At 38.7% G+C, this 25,908-nt stretch overlaps 1 protein-coding gene across 1 annotated transcript in view; it reads left to right on the top strand.

The window, feature by feature from the left end:
* Window positions 1–25,908, top strand: part of vopp1b (VOPP1 WW domain binding protein b) — a 99,288-nt gene that overhangs the window by 61,806 nt on the left and 11,574 nt on the right. Inside the window, exon 4 of the mRNA XM_088643381.1 lies at window positions 17,968–18,104. Coding sequence (XP_088499507.1) covers window positions 17,968–18,104 — 137 coding nt within the window. The remainder of the gene's footprint in view (window positions 1–17,967; window positions 18,105–25,908) is intronic.

The raw sequence follows: 25,908 nt of genomic DNA, 5'->3' as shown, positions 1-25,908 counted from the left end.
TTTCCAATGCGCTTTCCTGCTGTGGCTATTTACAGTATTTATTTCTCAAACTAGCATTTTCCAAACAAAAGCAAATTGATTTGCCACTGTACTAGAGTGGAGTCTACATGCTTAATTGCAGCTTGTACTGTAATCATACACTTTTAAGTTTTTACAACATGTGAAAAAAAAAGATACAGTACAGTAATTGCAGTTCATAATAATGTGTTGGCAAAAGCCATTTGCTATTAACTAAGAAATGGGGAGTTCTACTTTGACATATCCACTTCTTACATGGTTCTAAACATGGGCATGATGAAATGGAAGTTATTAACTGACGTTTGGCAGGGATAACAAGAATTGCGGCTCACTGTAACCAGAATCAATTTTATTCAATGAAGTCTGAAAGCTGACAAAAATAAAATAGTGGTAATATAAACGCTTATATTGATAAACAAAGCCTATGGAATTAAGTTGCTTAAAAGGCAAGCTAGCAGTTCTCAACAATATACCTGGTTAAAAATAAAATAAATTCAGTTGGTCATTATGTCGATGCTGTACACAAAGTTCCATTTCACTTCCTGGAGTCTTTGTGTTAAGAATGAAAGGCAAAAACAGTCCGCATGGGTGCCTACTGCTACTCATAAGCTCCACTCCACCACTGATTCCACTGTCCATTTGTCATTTGAAGGAATGTATAGCTTCCCTTGGAATTTCCTCTTGGTTTGGAGAGATGGCTATTAGAAATAATGAATTCTCCTAATGTGAAAATGTAATAGGCAGGGTGCATGGTGTAAGAGTCTCAAATGCAGCTGCCCTTTTGTAACTCAAGAGCTATTTTATTATACCCCTGAACATCTAAAGCCAATCACTTTTCATCCTACACTGATTTTTATTGTTTCTTATGCTTGATCATCACCGAGATGGAGCAGCTAATCAGTAACTGTGCACATTCACCTTTCTGCCTTACACAACAGTTCAAGAATGTCAAACAGACGAACATTTAACATTAGAAAACACTATGAGTTAAGAATGCAGAAAAAATGTTACATTGGTCTTAAAAGTTTTGTTATTCAGTCAGTACCTGGATGGGAGACCTCCTTGGAAAAACTAAGGTTGCTGCTGGAAGAGGTGTTAGTGGGGCCAGCAGGGGGCACTCACCCTGCGGTCCATGTGGGTCCTAATGCCCCAGTATAGTGACGGGGACACTATACTGTAAACAGGCGACATCCTTCGGATGAGAGGTAAAACTGTGGTCATTAAAAATCCCAGGGCGCTTCTGTGTAACCCCGGTGTCCTGGCCAAATTTCCAATTGGCCCTTACCAATCATGGCCTCCTAATAATCCCCCTCTATGAATTGGCTACATTACTCTGCTCTCCTCCCCACTGATAGCTGATGTGTGGTGAGCGTTCTGGCGCACTATGGCTGCCGTCGCATCATCCAGGTGGATGCTGCACATTGGTGGTGGTGGAGGGGAGTCCCCATTACCTGTAAAGCGCTTTGAGTGGAGTGTCCAGAAAAGCCCTATATAAGTGTAAGCAATTATTATTATTATTATTATTATTATTATTATTATTATTATTATTATTATTATTATTATTATTTACAGATTGTAGCTGAAGGGACAGATCTGGATGGTATAAACAGGCTTGAGCTGCCAGAAGCTGGCACTGTAACAAACAGAGAAATGCATTCTCATGAAGAAATCAGTGAACTGGCTGCACCTGGGGTTGCCAGATCCCTACAGTATATAAGCATTGACTGAGGGGACAGAGTTTGTCTAGTGAGACTCTCATGGTTATGTGGGACAGTGAGCATTAAATATCTCAGGGAGAGATTGTTAAGGAGAGTTGTATTATAAATCGAAATACTCCTTGTCATCGTTTGTAGCAGCCTTGATCGCTTTCCGCATTCCACAGCGGTAATAAGGATGTTGGTTAATGAGCGTACTGGGCCAATCGGATTCCACTTCTGCGGGTTAGAGATAGTATTAGAACTAACCGTTATTAACACTATAAGGAAGCAAGAGTAGCATCAGAATGGTTCCCTGTGGGCTGTTAATCTTCCCCTAATTTGGGCTGGTTTTCCTGTGCCAACCCCCCTGCTTTGCTGCCATCTGGGTGGTATCTGTTACACAGGTTATGTATATGCTGTATACATACTTACTCTTATTTTTCAAAATGTATCTTAAAAGGTGGAATCATCAGTTCTTGCAGTTTTAATAGCATGTAAATCATTTGTGATGCAAAATATACTTAGCATTGCCTGGAATTATTTTTATCCTAGTAAAATGTGTATTCTTATTGTATTTATATACAGAGCAGTAGAAAGCTTAGAAATAACACAGGGCCACTTGGCTCATATGGTACAATGCCATTTGTTTTTTTTCTGCAGTTAATTAATCAAAGATCTCATCTAGCCATTAATTGAAGAAAGCAAAGGTATTCGCTACAAAAACTGGTTTGTTCCATATTCCCACAACCCTTTGCATGTACAAGTGCCTCCTGTCCTTTTAATTGTACTTTCCTCTTTCCTCCTTTGGTTCATTCTTTGATGATTTTGAAGAAGTCCGCACACTATTTGAAGAGTTGCCTTTGTCACTTAGTTTGAGGATTTTCAGTCAGGTCACATCATAGTGTTCCGTATTCAATGCTAAAAGGGCTTAAAAGAAATTGATGGAAAGGACATAACCATGACGTCTGCCCAATGGACACAAAAGGAAAGAGAGGGGTTGTTAGAGCAAATCCTTTTCCACAAACTCAGATGAGGCTGAGAATAATCCTGTCTAGGGGTCCCCCCTGTCTGTGGGGGATGATCTTGCCATGGCACAGATGACCTGCTCACTTCCTTCAGGAAGTATAGCCTCCAGCAATTGCCAGGTAAAAGGGTCACAAGGTAGGGCATTTAATCTGGGGCGGGTGGCTATGTAACCTGTATCCCTCCAGCCTGCCCATGTCTGTGGTAGCTTTACACATTCTGTCTCTGTGGGTTCCAGTTGATGGAGAGATATGTCTGCCCATCCTATGTAATGACTGTAATAAACTGGTCTGCCACTAGACAATGCGAAAGGGCCTCTGATCTGTAAATAGATTCACTGGGTGTCTCTTTGTAAATTGGATTGTGCATTTCAGATATCACCAATAATCTTACATGGGTTTGGATGGTAATATATATACAGTAGAATGCATGATGCTACAGGTGGGTGGTATGGAGAAAACTGATAAACCTGAGCAATCTTGTTTGTTAAAAGACTTGGAAAAGCTCTGCAATACTTTACACGTCACAGGTTTTTGTATGTCCCTAGCCACGGGTGGGGTCTGTCACAATAATATACATATTCTGTTTGTAGACAAGAAATTTGTTAATGGCCTATGCATAACATCTCTTATTTCATTAACTGTCACAATAATGATTCTGAATTGTATCTCTTAGGTGCTAAACAGTACTTTATCTTTTAAAAACATGTTATTGTTTATTTTAGAGTCTATGTGAGTAATTCTTTATATCAATCTCATGGTCTTTGTAATATTCTGTAGCACTTAAAAGTGCTGTGGGTTTACCAAAAATTGAATTTTTGCTCAGGGGAAAAAACACCATTCAGGAGGACCACAAGGTAGAATAATTACCTCTGATTTAACAAACAACACCCCCACCTAAGGCCCTTGGCAGGTTGTAAACAAAATCCACAAAAGTGAGTTGGGGGCCTTCTGGTATGTGTGGGATGCTCCAGTGGGGCCTTAGCAGGTACTGAGTGTACATCATTTGGAAGGACCCATGGGGGACCACTTGGGCCAGCTTCCTCTGGCCTGCCTGGGCCTCAGTCTCTCTCTGCCTCATTGTCCTTGCATCTTTGATAAGGGGTCAGACAGTCCTGCTATATCACCACCAACCTGCGACAGTACCTGAGTCTCACCTGATAAACCACATCTGCCCAAGGACCGTACAGGGGCCTCACTGGGAGTTACTGGGAACTTCTCTAATTCCGCTGAGGGTTTTAGACCCACACCAGCTACTCAGCAGCAAAGGCTCTTCCAGCCTGCTTGACATCATACTGACTCTTCTTTTTGTCTCCTGCTTTATATAGGTGTTTCTGGACAAAGGCACATGCATATCCATTAGTTTGTACTCTACAGGAAACTACTCAATCCTGCAGTCACCTGAAGGCTTGTCAAACACCCTGACCAGTGGCAAGAGTAACACCCATATAGGACTTTAAAATACTGTGGGTAAACTGGAAACATCATTCTTGTTCAAGAAAAAATATACCACTCAAGATAATTACGTGTAGAATAATTACCTCTGCTTTATTGTCTTAGTATCAGAAACCCCACCATTAGCTCTCTCAGTCACAGAACTGCTCACCACCAGACCACTCCATCAACCACTGGAGTCCAGTCTTACGGAGGCTGATGGTTCCAACCAGGCGAGGAGTTGAAGTAGGGACATTAATTACAGAGTAGAAACAACAACACTTACAGAAGTATTGTCAACTAAACTTTATCAAACACGTGTTTGGAATAATAGTTTAATTCTTGAGAATAATAATGTGAATATAGATGTTTTACACTTAAAAGTCAAACATTTCTTGATGAGTTTTGAATTTCCCACTGAAGACAGAGCTGGGCTGTATTTTCATTGTGCAATCTCATGTAGTTGCTTGCTTTGTTCCAGGTGTATCCCAGTGCAGAGAGGGGGGGAGCTTTTCCTTAGTTTTTTTCTGAAGACAGCTCTCGAATTCAACGTCTTGCTGAATTTGGATCTTGAAAACACTTTGTGCACACTTGGGTCCATACACAAATAAGAAAGTCAGAAGAAACTCAGTTCATCCCAGCTATAGCTTTTTACTGAATTAGCTTGGATATTTAGAATGTCAGCTGTTAATTTCACAGGGAGAGAAGCTTCAAGCAGGAGCGCAGGGTCAGCCATTTATATGGCACCCCAGGAGCAGTTGGGGTTAAGGGCCTTCCTCAGTGGCCTAACTGAGTAGGGTTCCTCTACCAGCCACGAGATATGAACCGGCAACCTTCCAGCCACAGGCGCAGATCCTTAGCCACAGAGCCACTGCACCGCCCTAGGTTATGTTCTTGTGCATAAATTCAGTTTTTGATGCATGGCCTCAACAAATTGCTGTATATAACTCACGTTTTTGCAAATAAACTTTAATTTTTTATGCCAATTCCCGTGTGCTAAAAACATTAGACCTTTTATATACAATATAACAAAACTTTCAATAACCTATATTTTACTTATTGAGAAAAGTGGGACTAAAAAACATTTTTTGGATTGGAAATTGGAGTAACTTCTTTACAAAGAAAAAGTAGGGATCTGGATCACACTGCCCTGCCATGCTGAAGCCAAATTAAGTATACTTCAAGAAACCGCTGACATTTGAGGTTGTTTCACTATTAGAACATGAATAAGCAAGACAAGGTGATAAAGCTCTTCCTTGCCTGTTATTCCATTGCTCTTCTATTCTTACACTAATCCTTCTAACCAGTTAGTCACATCTATAGGGTAGAAGAATGGAAAATATAGGAGAGATACTGAAAGAAAGCAGAGTGCTTAGTTCACACATAATTAAGGCTGTGCTTGAAAATCTTATCTGTGATGTAGTAAAAGTAAAGTCCTCCTGCTGGAAAGAGCTAATTTGCAGGTCCATGTAGCTGATTAAAGTTGTCAGTGAGAACAAATTGCCAGAATACAAAGTGACAGAGAATATTGTACATGATGTGCTGCCGTGTGAGAAGGTGACCTTGGGCATCATTTTATTAAAAACAGGATCTTCGGGATAGATGTAAAGTAGAATTTACTAACCTCAGCACGTGTGTGATGACCGACTGTTGAATATGAATGTGAAAATTAATTTCTAATGAAAGGAAATTGGAATTGCACAGAGTTCCATCTGTCTATTCATTAGCAAGCTACTTATTCCTGGTAAGACCCGTAGTAACCAAAAGCATATTCCAGTAGTATAGGATGGCATGGCAAGACTACAGCTTGGAGTGTGCATGTGAGTTATTCTGAAAGAAGAAAATATTTTTAATAACAAATGGAGGCAGACAGTGAACTGACCAACACATCTTTTGAGCCCAGAAGGTCTGCTCTTTGTAAGTTGGTTGAGAATGAAGATGTCTGTTATAACGGGGCCCTAACCTTAGAAGCAAGCTGATAGACAAGAGCTGGAAATGCTCTGGGCTGACCAGAGGAACAGGAAATGAGCTGGTTAGGCAGACAGAAGGCAAACAGAGTAGAGACTGTGCAGTGTAGCTGAGCAGAACAGGGAAGGAGATTAAGAAAGAAGATCTGGTTGTTTCCCAAGGAAGCTGCCCATGGACATCTAGCAACTAGGAGAAATACAGGGATCCGGCTGGCTGTTAGATTTTGTCTTGAGATCTGGACCATGGAGTCAGATTGATTCGGGTGGAGTGCTGAAAGCTTCACTGGCAGGCTGATTCATGCATGGGGAACATCCATATGCAAGCAGGAAGCTCAATGACAGAGCTTCTGACCGTGGAAAAGGGAGAGCTTAATTTTGGAATTTTACATTATGGGAGGACAGGGGCTGCAAGCTCTAACATGCCTAAGTGTAAGTTCAGTAGGTATATTATATGTTCAATAGGTACAGTATATTAACACCCAAGAATTAAGCATAGTGAAAGTTTTTAGCCACAGTAAATTTGGCATACCCCCATTTGATTGAGGGTATGGGACCCTCATGCAGAGTTATAAGTGAGGTACAGATGCAGCTGTCAAAAATATGCCAGGCGTCACTCAGTATACCACTGTAGGCACTGCAGTATCCTGGATAGCAGCACATTGTGGCATTTTTATTTTTTGAATAATCTAATGCAGGATTGTAAAATTGTCAGTTGGCATTGTGAATACTTAAAGCTGTGTTGTCAGACAAAAAAGTACAGTGTTAAATTTTTATTAAGCACTTGTCATACTGTATGCATCCTGTACTAACAGCAATTTCAATTAATAGAATAATTACATTGTTCAGACAGGATGTTGTTACCACTTTGCCACCACAACTCCAACTGAAATACTGTACTGCAGGATTTAATAAGTAAACTAAGATACATGTAGAAATTTTAATTATTCATATCTATGTGTGTTTAATTCATCTTGGGAACTTGAATTTTTGTTTATGATGCCTAGAGATACAGTAAGTCTTTTTTTCTTTGCCACAATTCTATATCTGTTTTGAAAAAGGCCAATGTACAGAGACACTACATGTCCATGCATAGCAATTTCAAGAAGAATTATCCATTTGGTTCTCTAAATGTCCAGTAACATATTTTTCAGAGACTAATGAGTATAAGTGACTGTTACCTAAGCATCCCTAAAGATTATCTGGGTTTTAGCCAAAAAACAGATGGCTAAACCATTTTGAAGTCTTTACAATAGTGGTAATTCTTTGTTTGCTGAGTTTCAAAACAAAACTGAGATCCAAGAAACAGATTTCAGGTTTCTCACCAGACTCTGGCAAGATACTATATGTTGAATTGCTATCCAAAGATTATTTAATCACTCTATGATTTGAAGAATGCATCTGGTTTTAGTCTAACATTGGATGAATTGTGTGACGTTGCTAACACAGAACCATTTATTGTCTGTGTTAGCTTTGATAGGAGAGATTAATTCAAAGAAGAACTTTTGGCACTGTTGCCCCTCAGAAATACAACTCGGGGCAAAGACATATACTGTACAGAGCACTCAAGGACTGTTTGTTGAGGAATGACCTTGACATTGAGAAACTTACTTCAGCCACTACAGATGATGCACCAGCAATACTGGGAAGGAAAGTGGATTTTATTGGTTTCTAGCTGATAAATATTTCCCAGATTTCCAAGCCTACCATTGCATTATTCACAAGAAAGCCCTTTGCTCAAAATGAAAAGATGATTAACTGAAATTTGTCTGGATGTGGTTGTGAAAATTGTGATTTGTATGTGCACTCAATTTCTCAATCCACAGGCAGTTAAAGACACAGAAGATTATGAAAGCAATTACGGTGATGTGATTCTTCATACTGATGTTGCTAAGCAGTGGCTAAGCAGAGGGAATGCTTTGGCAAGATCACTCACCATCTCAACATGTTAAATTCAAAATAGCAAGAGTGGCATCCCATGCACATTAATGAAGAAATTGCTGTGTTTTAAAATAAGCTGGACCTATCTATCCAATTTTACACACATTTTTCCAGCACTTTTTAAGGCTGTGCAAATCGTAATGTAATGTAATCGTAAGTCATGTAATGTAATGGTTGTAATGGTTTTACACATTATTAGAGAAGATGATGTTGGGTTTGATATTTGTCCACTCATTTTAAAGACATTTGGCCTTTAAGTCCTCTGCTTCTTTTTGTGGACTATCTTTTGTAGCTACAAAGATGCAGCTATCAAGAGGAGACAAAAGTGCTGTGCAGCTGGAAATAATTTACAGGTATATGCATCATAATATCTCTTCAGAACAAGTGACTTTCCACACATATCCAAATGCTTTAAAAAAAAACTTATGTGTGTATAGCTGGATTTGCCACAATGACCAACATCAAGTAAAAAAAAACCAAGCTCTTGGATACAAAAGAAAAAAATGCTACTAAATTCAAAGTCAAAAATCCCCCTGAAGAGATTAATGCTATTTATAATAACTGTGCAATCGTATTGATTTCAAAACATAGGTAGAATTATTTAGAACTAACCATTGTAATTATTTTACAATAGCAATTAGATTTAAACGTGGTTTATACTTTTTTACAGATGCAATGGTACACTGTAGTGTTCATTTTTATATTACAAAATAAAGATATACAAGTTATGTTTGAAAACCTACATTGAGAGTGACTTTGGTCCTTGTTTATAATAAATTCCTAATTTAAATAATAAACATAACAATATCAATCATTCAATAATTACAGAAAATTTATTTTTTTAAACCAAAAAACATAATTACAATTAATTTCACAGTTATGTTTTTGGCTGGGACTTGATCTCTAGACCTCAGGGGGAGCCTTACAACACACCCTGTAGGGGTTTGAGTGAAATTACTGGCACAATGTTTAATTTGTTTACTTTGGCTATTAGGAATAAATCAGCAGAACAACAAGGAGTCTTCACGAGGATTCACACGGAATACATTTACTGATACATAAGACAATGTGTATATAAAAGCATTCAGGGTAAATACATGAGAGTCTGCCTGGATACAGATGGCAGCTTGTCACATGAGAATTACTGTATCAAGCTATAGTGTGCATACAGAAGACATACGTAAAAACAAGGATAATACATTGAGTATACCATTGGTTACACTAGCTTTCTTATCAGTCTCATTAACATAATCAACATTCAGGTGCTCCTTATATAAATTTAATTGATATCGACGTGTTAAAATAATTGACTTCTCAAGGGCAGTAATGATGGATATTGAATTATACTCATCCACAGCCATGGTTTCTTAACTCCTGCACAGAGGGATGGCGGAGCAGTTGACTGTGTCCATCGCAGCGCTGTCCAGTCCATGCTGTGCTGGCTCTATGCCACTCCAGGCAGCTGGAGGTTGGAGCTGGAGGTCAGTTCTCTCATGTGAGTCGTCTGGGTTAGTGCTGAGCTGAACTGAGACAAAGTCTGCGCTCAGGGTGGTAACTGCTTAGTCGGTGCAAGTCACACGAAAAGGGGAAAAACTACCTGCGTAGTGCCTACTGCTAAAGAATACTATATTCAGGTTTGTCAGAGAAAGTCTAGCCGTGACCAAGCGATCAAGTGGGCGCACAGTGGTAGCTAGTGGTAGCTAGCTGGTTGCAAGGTCTTGCAGCAGGTCAGCAGATTTCTGTCTTTACATACAAGCTCACACTGTAACTGAAAGTATGGTAGGCATGTGTCAGCTGTCAGTCAGCTAAGTTGGTTTGGCCGAGAGAGGCAGCATTAGGTGCGATCCACAATGCTTTTTAACTGGGGAAAATACGGTTTATTGAGTCACCCGATGGAATGGGTTCCCACACCCTGCAGATCCCTGATCTTTTTGGAGGATTGGCCATGGCCTGTGACTTTTAAGATTATGTCCAAATGTTAATGGCTAATTGATAGACATCCAAGCAGTGGGCATCCATCTTAGCTTGCATTGAAACTAGGTCTGGACTGTCCTGGGATATGTCCTTTTCCAAAAGTTAAGCCTCTTTGGCTTTATTCCTGTGACAGGCAACAGGCTGTTTGGTCTAGGCACACAAGAATTATTAGAAATCTTTTTAATAACACTTAATCTTAAGTTAAATAATAGGCCTTGTCCCTACATCCTCATAGCATACAGTTCTCTGCCACAATCCTGAATTGGATAAAACAGTTAGAAAATGGAAAGATGAATGATTACTGTTCACTGTTGGACAATGCATGTGCCTTCAACCCTGGGAAGGTAAGGCCTCCTTTACAGCAAAGGTTAATTGTAATGAAAGATTCAAGAGACCTAGAAACATTTTTTAAAACAATGCTCACAGAAAAGAAGAATAAAAATGGAATACATAGGAAGATTGAAGTCTACTTTGAATAGCAGATGAATATCTTTACTTGTATTATCTATATCATGCTTAGGCTGACAAATCACTTGTCATCTTTCCCAACACTTTAGCATAGTCTATAAAATGACAACACCTAGTTACACAACACATGTTTGCTACTCTTGCATTATCTTAAGGAACTACACAGTTGAATATTACAAAAGCAATGTAAAACACTAGTTTAAATATGTACCATATTTGATAGGGTATAAAATTAAGGTTTACTTTTTAAAGAAATAGATTCTGTTCCTATTGTACACAAAACTGTTAAATTGGAATAAAATAAACTATAGCTTTTTTAAATGAGGAGCTACTGTATCACTGAAGCATTTAATTTCCTCCTGCAGCCCTAGCTCTTTTATGTATTCTACACAGCTTTTATGGGCTTGTATGATAACATGAAGATAGCACTGCTGCCTCACAGCTCCAGGGTACTGGAATCAATTCAAATTTTGTAACTTACAATTCCTTAATTTATGCATGCCACCTCCTACTATTCTCAGTTCAGATAAAAACAGATCAGTACAAAGTGCACTTGTAAATCTCCATAACTGTCTCATATATACAGTAAAAGGACTAGCTGAAGAGCACATCTTTAAGCCACTTTTATGACTGCACACAGTACAGGTTTCCCATATGAACTCTTCATTCATGTAGGTGTACCAGAATTTGCAGAGTGTTGGTCACACCTAGGCCTGGAGCGGATCGCAGCCCACGGTTGCCCTGGGAAACCGCAACACTCCTACGGGCAATTACATTCGTCCCAGGGTTTTCAGAACAAGTTTGGGCTGCCTTTGGTGTGTACGTCCCCCTACAAATCAGGCACCCAGACATCCAATTAACCATTCACTTACTTTCCCTATTTAGTTCCCGAAACACCAAAGGAAAGGCGTTCTGACATTGAGATTCCCAGAGTAGTGTTATATAAATATAAAATTGTGAAGATCCTGTAATATAAAAACCTAAAGGTCTTGGACCTGGGACCTGGATACATATTCTTTTATATTCTTTGACATGTATAAACAAGACGTTCTTTGCTTCAAAGTGCAGTCCAGGGCTCTTACTATTCATCGAACTACTATTACTACTCCACTATTCAGTATTGAGAATAGCTTGCAATCTGGTTTGCTTTTGTGTTTGTGGAAGTAATACTGTAGAATTATTTTTAATAAATGTCAAAAGCTATTTCTGAATTTTTCCTGCCAAAATTGAAACCCTGCTTTGAAAAATTCACTCTGACATTCAGTTCTCACCCTATTGATCAATTATGTTGTTCCAATACAACAGATACATTTACTTCGCAAGATGTCTGACATCTAGAAAAATTATTTTACTGGAAATCACCAAGAACTTTCTCTCTTCAGATACTCATCTCATATTTTCTAGACAACAACTAAAAAAAGTCTGGACAACAACAACAGTCTAAACAACAAGGACAGACAGCTATCTGTGTGCAGCTTTCGATGATCATTAAAATATTTTAAAAATATTTTGTGCATGGTGGCGCCATATGGCGCCAATATGACGGAGAAGGCCGACGTATAGTCTCTGAGATGCGTTTCTTTTAACGCTCAAGCGAGAGACTAATAATGAGAGACATTTTGGAGCTGATTGCGAATTAATACGGACATCCGCTATCTCAGGTTCTGAGGCGAACACAAGGGGAATCACGTGAGAATGTTTTAAAGGGTTCTCTAAACTAGAACCCAGGTGGTGCTAATTCCCATTCTCATGTGAAACTGGTTAGAGAGGGAACACCTGGAGAAAAAGAAAAAAAAACTTTCACACTATTTTTTTATACACACAACCTACTCCACCCTTTCAAACTAAAAAGCAAAAAGAACTTAGAAGATAATTACTATAAAAATGGTCACCGTTACAGAAATTCAAACCTTTGCTGCGGCAAACCTGGGTGAATAAAATGATGTAAGCCTACCTCACAACTAGTTGATTCGTCTCTCTGTGTAATGACGGTAATTCTAATAATTGCAGAATAAAAATGCCTAATTCTGTGAAGTTTTTTGGTCATTCAGTAAATCTCAAGCAAATATTCAATGCTTAAGGCTAAGGAGCTTTCAAAGAAAGTCAGGGGCAAAGTAATTGAAATATACATAACAGGAAAAGGATACAAGGAAATGTTTGAATATCCCTGTGAGTAAAGTCTACTCAATCATCATGAAATGGAAGGTGCGTCATACCACCTAGATAGTGCCTAGATGAGGCCATTCCACCAAACGGAGCAGTTGGATAATTAGGAAACTGCTGAAGGATGCTACTGTGAAACTAACAATTTGGAAAAAAGCTACAGAATTTGATGGGTGAGATGAAAGATAATGTGCATCAAACAACCATATCCAGAACACTTCACAAAGCTTGCCTGTATGGAGAGTGGCAAGAAGGAAGCCATTATGAAAAATAGGGCACATGGAAAAAAGGCCTGCAGAGAGTTTGCAATAAAGCACCACAGCTCTGTTGCAAAAGGTGTTAAAGCTGTCATGGTCAGATAAGACCAAATTGGAACTTCTTGGTCTATATGCCAAGCATAACATTTAATGTAGACCCAACAGAGCACAATCTTCTGCTGACTTCCAGTCAACACCATCCCTATAATCAAGCATGGTGGTGGTAGCTGCGGGTGGAGCGGTGGCACTGTGGCACTGTGGCTAAGGATCTGCACTTGTGACTGGAAGGTTGCCGGTTCAAATCCTGTAGTCGGCAGAGGATTTCTGCTCTGTTGGACCCTTGAGCAAGGCCCTTAACCCCAGCTCCTCCAGGGTTGCAATATAAATGGCTGACCCTGCACTCTGACCCCAACCTTCTCTCTTCCTGTCTATGTGTCTCATGGAGAGCAAGCTGGGGTATGTGAAAAGACAAATTCCTAATGCAAGAAATTGTATATGGCCAATAAAGTGATCTTATCTTAAAAATCTATGGACACATACTTCTCCTCAGCTGGAAAGCATGTTAGAATGAAGGAAAAAACAATAGAACAAAGTAAAGGCAATACTAAAGACTTAAAACTATGGCTAAAATGTACCTTTCAGCAAGGCAGTAATCCAGAGCAAAAGGCGTTAAGTTACACTGGAATGACTTCAGAAAAAGAAAGTGACTGTCTTTGAGTAGTCCAGTCAAAGTCCTGACTTGTGAATCCTATTGAGAGTCTGTGGAAGAGTGGAAAACATAAGCAATCCCCAAAATACTTGAGGAAGTTTTAGCAAATCTGCCTAAATGAGCAAAAATTGTACTTAGTGGTGTGTAAGGTTTTATAGAGGCAGACCTAAAAAGAATTGTACAGTAGCTGTAATTGTTGCCAAATATTGAGTTTGTGTTTGAATACTTAATGCAATCAACATATTTTAGATTGTTCTTTTAGTTTTTGCTGACATTTACTGTAATTTATCTTACCCTTCTTACTCTTCAGTTTGAGCATTCAGGTTTTAAATAAAAAAAAAGATTATATCTGAAGAAAAAAAACATGAATTTAGTGGCACTGACTAAACACATTTTGTATTCAGGTTTTAATGGGGTTGTATTTTAAAAGTGATGTCTAGGCAGGATGCCCAGAGTGATACAGCATTGCCCAAGGTAATGCTAACTCTGCAATACATGAATTGGCATTCAACTAGCAATACAAGTTTTATCTTGGCCAAAGCTCACTTCCAGAATGAGTTTAAAAGCTTTTTTTCTGCAGAGCAGAATTTTTAATCTTGATTTTCTGAATTGAGTTAATACACTGAAAAAGTATTCTCCCTCAATAATGTCTTTTGTTTTATGACAAATGTATCCATTTTTAAGTGAATATTTGAATCAAAATATAAAATCTCAAACTGAACACATGGGTGAAGGACATTAAATGTCAGCAAGCCAGTAAAGAATTGCATATTCACCCAAACCTAAATGAGTTCAGATGCCAAAACCACTCTGACAAATCACAGAAGTAGTTGAATTAATTCAATTTGTTATTATTAGTGATCTGGAATAAACACACCTGTTTTGGTTAAGCTTTAAAGCAAATATTCAACCATGAAGGCAAGAAGCTTTTAAAACAATCCATTCCAAAGGTTGTAGAAAAGGTTATATCTGGAAAAGATTATAACATTTCTTTATGTACTGTATGGAATGTTCTAGCAAAACGTGATTATTTACTCTGGGGTGTCTGTCCCATAGAAACAAATCCTCCCCATGGTAATTGGGGTGCCCATCTCATTGAGACAGCTCTTGAAACAGTTTGCCATTATTATAGATACATAAAAATATAATTGCATACTGTGAAAGATACGGTACAAGAACAAACCTCTCAATGTCCTACTTTAGAGGAACAGAAAAAAGAGCATCAATATTATTAAGCAATTATGTTAATTTTAGGAGTTAAATGAGCTGTGTATTTTACTGTGCTATTACTGGGTATAGAATATTCAGAAGAGAAAGGCAAAATGAAAGAGGTGGTGAAGTACTACTAGTACTAGTTCTTTTCAATCTTTAGGAATCACACTGAAAAACAAAGCAACAAGAGGTATAGTGAAATAAGTCTGCTACAGATAACATAATCCAGACAATCATAATTATTGGATATTATGGGATTACATTCGTCCTCACTGAGACTGAATAGTTCATATGATGAATGTCTTCTTTCTTACCCATCAATAAGGGAAAGTGTTTGCATTGGTCCTATAGTATCTGTTCAAGTAACCAACATAGACTAACAAAGGTAGACGAAAGAATAATATTGGGAAACTACAACATGATCACTTTTGAATTCACAAGTTTGAAGAAATGTTCTGTTTCTGAAAAATTTGACTTCCTTGTCCCAAAATTCAAGCAAAACAAAAAGGAAGTAGTTCACATTGTTGGAGGTTATGTTGTCCATTGTAGGAGTTGCTAATTGCTAACAATTAGCAACTAATTTACACATTCTGGTCATGCCCGAAAATACAACAATATTGGAAATTCATACATTTTGCTCTTACTTATATAGTTAACCTAGACATACCATTTGAATTCTCTGTATGTATTTGGGAAATTTTACCTTTGACTGCATGGAACTAAAAGATAGATACTGTATATACACTAGGAATTCTTTCACCTGCTAGTAAGAAAACTAACACAAAAAAATGGTTCACTAAAGATCCCCCAACACAGGAACAGTGGATCAGTGTTGTGAAGATTTATGTAATGGAAAAGATCAAATGCAGCCATTCAAAATGCGCGGTAAAACCCTGTACTGCGCTAAATTATCTGCTTTTTAGCGCGTTATACCGCGGTATGTGATTGGCTGACCAAAATGTCCAACAAGCTGCACACGTGGTGCATTGGTTGTTAGTGAAAAGATTGCTTCATTTAATCTATTTACTGTGCATGTTTAAATACGCTTAATATTGAATACTAATATGGAATTTTACAACTAATTCCAAAATTTAAATGATATGCCTCGGGGACTCATTATAGTATTGTAGCATATATGGTTCGTGCAGGAAAATCAAAATACCCCCCCCCCTCCCAGCCGGGTCTTGCCTCCCGCTGTTCCAAAGCCATATGGTTTCAAAACGTTTTATTTCAGCCTAGCCTACTCACACCTTACGACCATGGCTGCTGGTGCTGCTGTACATTCCAATGTGTGTCTCTGTGTGGCCCACCAGGTAGATACCTCTGTTCTGACCAAACTATCCTATTATCCTCCAAACATGGCCAGATGGCGCCTAGGCTGGGCACCATCTGAGTTGGATGCTGCATCATGGATCCAAAAGGGACATCGTGGATATAGCTATCGTTTAGGAGGATTTAGCTGGTCTACAGAGATCTGCTTGGAGTACTGACATACAGAAGAAATGATGGATGGATTAATACCTTTATTCATTTATTCCTTTTTTTAATTGTATAATGTTAGCATGACCAAGGGGGTTGGGTAGCCAGTTGACCGTGGCCCTTTAGAGGTTTTTTTTCTCCTTACTAAGGAGTTTTTATTCCGTTTTCTTCTGGTTTTTCTGTTCTGTATTCACAACATGTATGGTCACTTGCTTTGTGAAGTGCCTTGGGGCAACCTTGTTGTGAAAGGCGCTATATAAAATTATATTGAATTGAATTGTATGGTTTCAAAGTATGTGTGAAATATCTTACTCCAGTTATTAATTCAATCTATTTTTACTCACCCAGCTATGTAAAAATGTAGCCAAAAGGATCTATGTAAAGGTTAAATTCCAGGCTGAAAAGACAAGACTCAACATGTCTTCTCTAACTCTACAGTTATGGTCATTGGTCCATGGTCATTCATTATTAATATTGTAACAAACGGCAGGCATATAGATAGTAAAAAATGGTTGCTGCGCAGTGACAGTACAGCCCTCTACTCCTCTGCGCATAACAGGGATGTTGGCTGCATAGGCTGAGAAAAGTCTTCTGTAGCCCAGCCTCCAAAACCTCTGTTGAGCAACCCAGGAGACCTGGGTTCAAGCCCATGTGGTGCATGATGAACTGGGACAGGAACCATGAGAGCAAAAACCCGAATTTGTTATAATATTATTCAAAATATATTCTGTATTGCATTTAAATTGGAATGTTTTTACAAATATAAGAAGAGGCGATACACAATGTGTAAATATAACCCTTTTCACTCCTTTAACTTAAAGAATTCTCTAAAGAAATCCTTAATCAAGAAACCATGACGGAAAATAATTCATCCAGATACACACACTCACGCCATAGCCAACAACAAGCTATAATAGTGGACTATTTTCATATATTATATATATCTCTGATCGGGCTTTGAACTGCCTGGGTGCAGCGCACTACATGACAGTCCATTGCCTATTCCCACTATAAGGACAATAATATACTGTATACATTTGTAGAAACAAACGTAAAATGTTTCCAAAATGTCCCCTTGTGATATTAAAGCTTCTTAGTTACATGACTCTATATTAATATTACTATTAAGAGGTATTAAATCAGTACATCTTTTATGAAATTCAAATATTTTAAACGTTTAATTAAAAAGTAAAAATCTTACTCACAGTTTCTTGCTTCTTCTGCTTTAGAGTAAGAGTTAGGGCTGACACTAACACTTGATACCTCTCACCTTTTAGTTTGTTATTATATTAGTTTTGGGGGGCATATTCCATTGATGTTTCCACCTACTTCTGTCATTTACTGGCCTGTGCTTAGATTGGTAAATGAGGATTGCTAACTTTGCTAAATGGCTAAATGGTACAGATGGTTAATATCATAATCCACATTAGTACAACCAACTAACTAACCACAGTCAATAGCATAGTTTTAAATGTTTTTAACTAAATGTTCTGCCCCAGCTGATAAAGCAAGCATGTATTTATATGATTTGGCAGGAGTGTTAAGACTTTAAGTTTGACTTCAAAGAAAACAAAATTTCACTCTACCCTTAAATATTGTTTGATTTGTTCTCTCTTATTTTCTCTTTAGGCTTTTATTGATGATGGGGGTACTGTTTTGTTGTGGAGCAGGTTTCTTCATTCGCAGACGAATGTACCCCTCCCCTCTCAACGATGAGCCTGCTTTCAATGTGTCCTTCACAAGACAGCCTGTCAGCACCACACCAGGTAAGGTGGAATTTGCAAAACACTTAAACAACTTTTGCCAACCATTACATTGCAAGTTTGCACTGATATACTCAGCTCACTCTTAAATTCAGAAGACTCATATAGAATATAGAATAGAATATATAGAATAGTTACAAGTTTTATGTTTTATACATTTACAGTATGTCCAGAACTGTTATCCAGACTGTATGAATGGCTCTTTGACGTGGGGGTTTATGGAATAAATTAAATGTAAAGAATACATTTTTTACTTAACAGATTCTTGATGTTTTTTCAATATTTTGCAATCCTAACCTACAGTAAAGGGCATATATCATTTTTGATGAAGTAAAACAATGGCTTTCTCCACAAATGGGACAGGTTATGGTCATGTTTTTAAAGAAACAAATATTTATGTTTTGTGTAGTTCAGGTGGGTAGCTGTGTCAGCATGTGTAATCTGCAAAGGAACAAGTAATAGGTTTATTCCATGCTGAAAAGAGAAGAGAGAAAACGTTTTGGCTGTGAAGCCTTCTTCAGGTGTGAGAAAGACAGGGCAGGTAGCAAAGATTAAATAACACAGAAGAACAAAAGCTGGGAGAGGGGAGGTGGCAGGAGGGGCAGAGAGGCAGAGAGGCCACTCAGGAAGTACAAAGTAGAGAGGGGTGAAGAAAGGTGTGAAGTCAAAACCTGCATGAGATTAGAGAAGATCACACGAAAATAAGTTGGTCATTGAGAGAAGGAGGAAGGTGTGAATCTAATTTCAGGATGAGTTTTGTCTCTGTAGTCTTTCTGCTATGGGTGTTGAGAAACCCTTCTTTAAGAACGGAGACAGAGAGATCAGTGTAATCATGGCCATCTGAGGTGAAATGAGAAACTATGGGCTTGGAGAAATCTTTCATCTTCACAGCCCTAACATGTTCTCTGAAGCAGTCTCCCACTCTCCTTCCGGTTTTCCCAACGTAGGTAGCTGGGCATTTTTTGCAGGAGATTGTCAAGCATTGAAAAATTCATGAATTGAATTGCAACAAATTCATATAGGTGTTACTGTATAAGAAAATTTTGCAGCTGATGCTCTGGCATTTTATTAAATAGATACTACATAGGTGAATTTTATTAAGTTCATGTATATTTGTCATTAAGAGGAATAATTAAGAGGGTGTTTCACCTGCGAAAGTATCAGACTAGTAGGACGTGTGACCTCTGAAGGTCACTTTACAACTGTTTTGTGACATTCTGTCTCATTCCACAATAACACACATTTACAGATGTTCAATGGAGCTTACGTTTGGTGACTAGAGCTTCCTTAGCATAACTCTCATCTAGCATTGTTCCGCTAGAATGCTATCACATCAAGAAGAGCACACAAGAAGGGCAGTGGCTGAGGTCCAAGAATATGATCAGTGTAGCACTATGTACATCAAATGACGTGTGGCAACTAAACACTCCTGTCTCGATCTCCAAATTGATTGATCTATTGCACATAACAATTCGTTTATGATCTTCCATCTGTGCCACACTTGCTGATGTCCATCAGTGTGGTCTGTATAAAACCTTGATTCATTACTAAAGAGGACATGTCTCTACTGCTGATAAGTTTATCTGTCCAGCCTCCAACAAATTGGTTAGTTCTGTGTTTTTCTTGTTTTGATTTTCATGAGGCTTGGCAGTTAGCAGATAACACCTTGTTATCTGTACTTACCTTTTTTGTTTAAATAAAATGTAAACTTTCAAGCACCATCTTGAATGATTCTATAAGATTAGAAGTAGAAAACAACTATTTTGTTATAGAGACATGTAAAACACACATCATCAAAGGCTATTGCCGGTGGTTTACTCTGGTAAACTTCATGGCAAACCATTAGAGCTTTCAAGTATAGAACACATAAGGCGAGACAGGAGAACAAAAACGGAGCAAATCAGGGAGACAGAGAGAGGAGAAACAGAGAAAACATTGAGATAAGACAGAGCATAACCTTCACCCTTTGCTTTCTCTATGCTTATGCGATGCCATGCAAGAGAGCCTTGTCCTGATTAGTCTTGGAGACCAGATTTTGGCTAAGTAATCTCAACATTATTTTAGAGAGCTTGCTTTCCTGTTTATTTTAGGAAATTATGGTTTCCTGTAATTTAGAATTCTCAGAGATAGTGTATAGACTTCTTATTGAGTCCATTATCAAATTTCGTCTTTTGAATATAAACAAGGGAATCCCACAAAATAAAATGGTATTTGTGTGGGGTTTATGTAGACACTTTCTTTTATGCAGCATCTTTATTAATCCTAATCTGGACTCCAAGAAACAGTGTAGCTAAAGACATAGAGTTAAAGACAGGCTGATTGAAAAAAAACCTGACTCCAGATGGCCCATTTTATTGCTATTCTGAAATACAAATAAAATATATAAATGTTATATTTATCCCCGTCCTTTCTTTTCATCTTAAGAAAGGAAAGATATTAAAGAGTACAGAATTTCAAAAGGCAGACCCATCTGTCTACAGTAGCCAAAATGTATCCAAGACCCAGGGCGAAGGAATATTGCTCGCAGGTTTTTGCCCCCTCTCGGGTAGAAGGCTTTCAGGTGAGGTTGATTGAGGTGTTTTCTCAAACACTGATTTTTGTTCAGTTCTTTTTCACTGCTTTCTTCAGATTTCTTGGGTCTTCAGTCTGTTCTCTCGGTGCAGTGGATTTTCCATTTTTACTGTCTATTCTGCATGTGCAGCAAAGCAAAGGTGGCAAGGTGGCAATTAACCTGATGCTGTTACTGTCTTTTTTGGCTGTGAAGAGGAAAAAACAAACACCAAAATCATGTTAGGAAATAGAAATACTGCAACCCCTGTCTTTGTACAGTAGGTAGTGTTATAAGCCCATTCACATCTGTATATACATCTGTATATAGAAAATACTATATCCCTTAAATATTGAATTGAATTGAAAGAAATGTTTTTATGTTTGGAAATACAGTACACCACTCATGTATTTCTTTATTTCTTCATTAATTTAAATATACAGTGGATATAAAAAGTCTACGCACCCTTATTGAAATTGCAGGATTTTTTATGTAAAGTCAGAAATCAAGATAAATCATGACAGACATTTTCCATCTTTAATGTGACCTAGCAACCAACAAAATTCCGGAGAAAAACAAGTAGATAATTATTTTAATTATTATAAACCTACCACACCCTGGCTGCAAAAGTGTGCACACCCCTTCCCAACTAATACTTTGTAAAAGCACCTTTTGCATTTATTACAGCAGTAAGTCTTTTTGAAAAGTCTCTATTAACTTTGCACACCTGGACTTTTCAATTTTATCCCACTCTTCCTTGCAAAAAAGTTCAAGCTCCTTCACATTGCCAGGGCACCTCCTGTGCACAGCCCTCTTCAGGTCATTCCACAGGTTTTTTATGGAATTGCGGTCCACACAGGATTTAAGGACCCGTCTAGGAAAAACCGCCTTCCGGTGTTAACCCGTCTGAAGATTGCCCTGACTTCAGGCTCCGTGACAGACATAATAGGTGTTCAGCTCATCTGGGAGAAAGAAATGAGTTTCAGTGGATGTACTGCAACACTGCTTATTTTGGCTTTATGGTTTGTTATTGTCCGAATACTGTGCCACATTTGACGCACATCGGCAGAGGCAGCTTGTATTTCTATCTTGTTAGAGTATTGCCCTTTAGGGTCCCTGATAGCTTTCCGTAGGTCATACCTTGCATTCTTATAAAGGTTCAGATTGCCAGAATTAAAGGCCTTCGATAGTGCCCACACCTTATTTTGGATATCAATGTTAAACCATGGTTTCTGGTTGGGGAAAAAGTGAACTGTTTTTGTGGGCACACAGTCATCCACACATGTCTTAATAAATTTGGTGACAACTGTAGTGTACTCATGCACGGCTTGAGTACAACTTTTAAACACGGCCCAGTCCACAGATTCAAAGCATCCCTGCAGCTTCATCTGCCTCCTCCATCCAGGGTTGTACTTGCTTCTGGACACTTTCTCGTGCTTCAGCTGATTGTCCGAAATGCGGATGAAGGATGGAGCATTTGGTGTCCTTGATAGCTGTGCAGCAGTGATCAAGAGTATTTGCACTCCTTGTTGGACAGGAGACATGCTGGTCATATTTTGGAAGAACTTTCCGCAGGTTGGCCTGATTAATGTCCCGCAACAACACATACAGCTTCAGGGTAAGCAGTTTCATTGCTGTTGTGGCATGTAATTCACTGAGTGCTGTTTTCACATCCGACCGAATGGAATACACATCGCACACATAATGACAGATGAAAATTCTTTAGGTAGGTAGAAAGGACGACATTTTACAATAAGATATTCCAGGTCTAGAGAGCAAAATCGCTTCAGAATTTTCATGTCTGAACACCGAGAGTTGTTTGTCATTAGACATACACCACCACCTTTTTTCTTACCAGCCAAACCATGCGATAGGTGGAGAATCCATCGAGCTGAGCGGCTGAGTCAGGTTGATTTGGGGTCAGTCAGGTCTCGGTGAGACAGAGAATACAGCAATCCCTGAGATCCCTCTGGTGGCTTAACCTTCCACTTAGCTCGTCCATCTTGTTCTCCACGGACTGCGTGTTGGCCAGGAGGACACTCGGGAGTGAGGTCCGGTAGCCACGGCGCTTCACTCTTGCTTGAAGTCCTCCCTGTTTACCACCGGCTCAGCTCTGAGTCAGGTGGGGGGTCCGTACGCAGAGGCACCAGAGATAGTTGATTTGGATTCAAGTAGGATATATCTGTGTTTAAATCGATGATTATCGATCCAATGTCCACAAGCACTTGTTGGTCATAAATAATTGTTGGAAAGACAGACTGGATACAAAAAGCACACAATACGAAACAGACAAAGACATACAGACAACGAGCAACAAGTCTCAACTCTCCAGTGCCATGTTGAATTTTTCTTAGTGCTTATTTTGACGGGTCTTAGGGTCTTAGTGCTTATTTTGACATAGTAAAATAATCTGGAGTGATGAGTTTAGCTCATACTATTGACAGCAGTTCATAAGCACTCCAGAAACAAAGGAAATGATCAGTGTGGATTCTACTGGTAAGTGCTGGTAAGAGAAATCAGCACCACCCCTAGTGCACTGATTTCTCTCGGTACAAAAGAGAACTGAACAAGACAGAGAGCATCTACTCGCAGAGAGCTAAATGGTAACATCTCTGGTGAGACAATAAGTTAGATTATCATAGAGACTGGTAAAGTCTGTTGATCAAAAACAGGCTACTTAAAATACCCTGACGGTTGATGGATCCGCTGGTGGTTTTAAAAAATAACTAAGAACTAAAACGGTAAAGTAGAATGGCGCAGGTTAAGGATTAAACTAGGAAGGAAAGAGTTAAAACTGTTTGAATAGTTTTTGTACATTTTGAAAGATTGTGAAACAGCTGAGTAAATTGGTAGAATGATTGTATAATGCCAACTAAAATAAGCAATACATTTTATTTTTGAAGAAATTGAAGACAATAGTGCTCCAGCCTGGTTTCTTTTCCCATTTTGTGTTCTGGTGAAGTCTCCTTAATACATTGCAGGAGGAGCTCTGGTTTATTTAGTTTCTACTATATACAGTACACTATGTGTGGTAAATGCTCTTCACAGCAGTGTAAGAAACTGTAATAAAATTAGTTTTAGCTGTTTGGTTCCTGTAATCAACACCTGCTGTTTTTTTCTGAAAGGTTCTTTGTGATTTCTACTGGAAACTTGCTGGCATTCAATTAATGCTTTCAAGTTTATCGAGAAAGCTGGTGCCTGAGCCATGTGTCACTTAAAACATGGGAAACAACAGGGCTATTGATGAGGTGGACTGTTTCCCAAAACTTTTTGTTACATGGGAACGCTCTTTAGCTCACAAAGGAATAACAATAAGAGCATATTTTCTAAGTTTCTGCACAAGGTCTTTGTCTTATTATATCTATAACCCTGTCACAGCCACAACCTTAATAAAATTACCGCACCCTAACCTTAGGGTTCCTTTCTAACCCATTTTTGTCTTATCCTAGGAGTACATCTTTTTTAGTTGAAGGATTGAGTATGTGTGGTCAGTGTGTACTCACAGAAAACAATTTGAATTGCCTTGATTCTGTAAATCAAGCTGTTTTGTAAAATTGAATGTGTTCCAATGAATTCTGATTTTGTCTTTGTCTTTCAAGTCTCAGACTTTATGCAGAAAATGAGATGTATCTGTATAATTTCCACAGGTTTAATCACCATGAGGAAAATACACGTCTCATATTCTCTCTTCTGCTGGATGTTGTAAACATTGCCTTCCCCCAATGTACGTCTTTGAAAGAAACCATCAGAGATTTCATGCAGTGTGATTTCACTAAACTGTTAAGTAACAATTGTTTTTAATCTGAAAGCTAAATCATGTGTAATGTGTCTATATAATACTTCTCTATTTAGTCTATAAAACAGGTCACTAGGTTTCCAAGCCTTGGAGATTTATAACATAAGTTCACATGATATCCCAAAAGCATGCTGAGTCATTCAGGCAAATATAATTGTTAGAGATTAATTAGATAGATTATCCTTCCATTCCATGTGATTGTTCTATGGCTCGAGGGAGAGAGTCACTAGTATGGAAAATACACAGTATATCCCGTACCGTAGCAGTGGTGGGCTTGTGTGAAGCTGCCATGTTGTTTCCCACTTTGAGCAAACAATGGACTGTGTCCTGACTTTGATATTGGCATTTTAACTGCTGCTAGTAAAGACATACGTTCAAAAGTTATGTTACGTTTTTTAATTTATTTTTTGTACAAGCTGTTGTGTGGAACAAAACCAAAACATGAGATTTAAACAATTTATTTATGTGAGCTTTTACTTTGTCTTATATACTTTGTCTTTTTTTCCTTTTTTCCTTTAGTGTTTTGGTTTGCTTCAGTAAACAAGTTAATACAATTTCTAACATTCTAGTGATTTTTTGGTTGAGGATAAGGGTGTTACGGACAGGGTCTGCCGTCCGTGTCGGGTTCTGTAGTAGACCCTATGCGATGGGGTAAGAACTGGAGGAAGCAGGAGGTGTGGTATGGGAACACACACAGGGGTTTAATGGTGCACAAAATAACAGTGACAGTCCATGAGACAGTGAGCTGGGGAAACAAAGAGTGGCGTCCAAATCTGATGAGGTTAAAATCCCCGGGAAGGGGGAAAACATGAACAGACAACCAATATGGAGATCCTGGGATAACGGGGCGAGGTCCTCCAGATCCCGGGCTCAGGAAGCGGGAGGTGTCAGGGATAAGGCTTATGCCCTCAGGAGACGGACGTAGGGCACCCTGGTGCTACGTGGGCCTTGTGACTTCTGTACCCTAATGTTGAGCGCTGAGCCCTGGAGGAGCTAAGAATAAATAGGGGGAGACAAAACAAGGCACACCTGGAACACATATAAATGATCACAGGGAACTATTGACAGGAGTAAAATGGATTGCCCTGTAGGGGAGGGATGTCAACCATAACAAAGGGACTATTTTTTATTCTGTGAGGTTTTCTAGCTGGCAATTGGTGTATTTTTCACAGGAGACAAATGAGAAATTTTGCTCTTCTGATTTCAGTTTTCTCTCTTTCTCATTCTTTTTCATTTTTTTGTATTTTAGCAGCTTTTGTAAATAAACATCAGAGAGTTGCTCTTTTGTAGTTTACTAGCTAACTGAATCTAAAATTTCATCCTGTGTTTTCTCACGGTCTAGAGTCTGGGCCTGAGCTACCTGGCTGTTCCAGGCGTTCACAACTCAGATACCCCATAACTGTGGAAAGAATTGCTTCCTGTCCTCTGTCCTCAACTCCTGTGTTGACCCTCCCTATACTGTA

The sequence above is a fragment of the Lepisosteus platostomus genome, chromosome 8 (genome assembly GCF_059453375.1).
Source record: "Lepisosteus platostomus isolate fLepPlt1 chromosome 8, fLepPlt1.hap1, whole genome shotgun sequence".
Lineage (NCBI taxonomy): Eukaryota > Metazoa > Chordata > Actinopteri > Semionotiformes > Lepisosteidae > Lepisosteus > Lepisosteus platostomus.
This window is presented reverse-complemented; position numbering and strand designations above follow the sequence as displayed.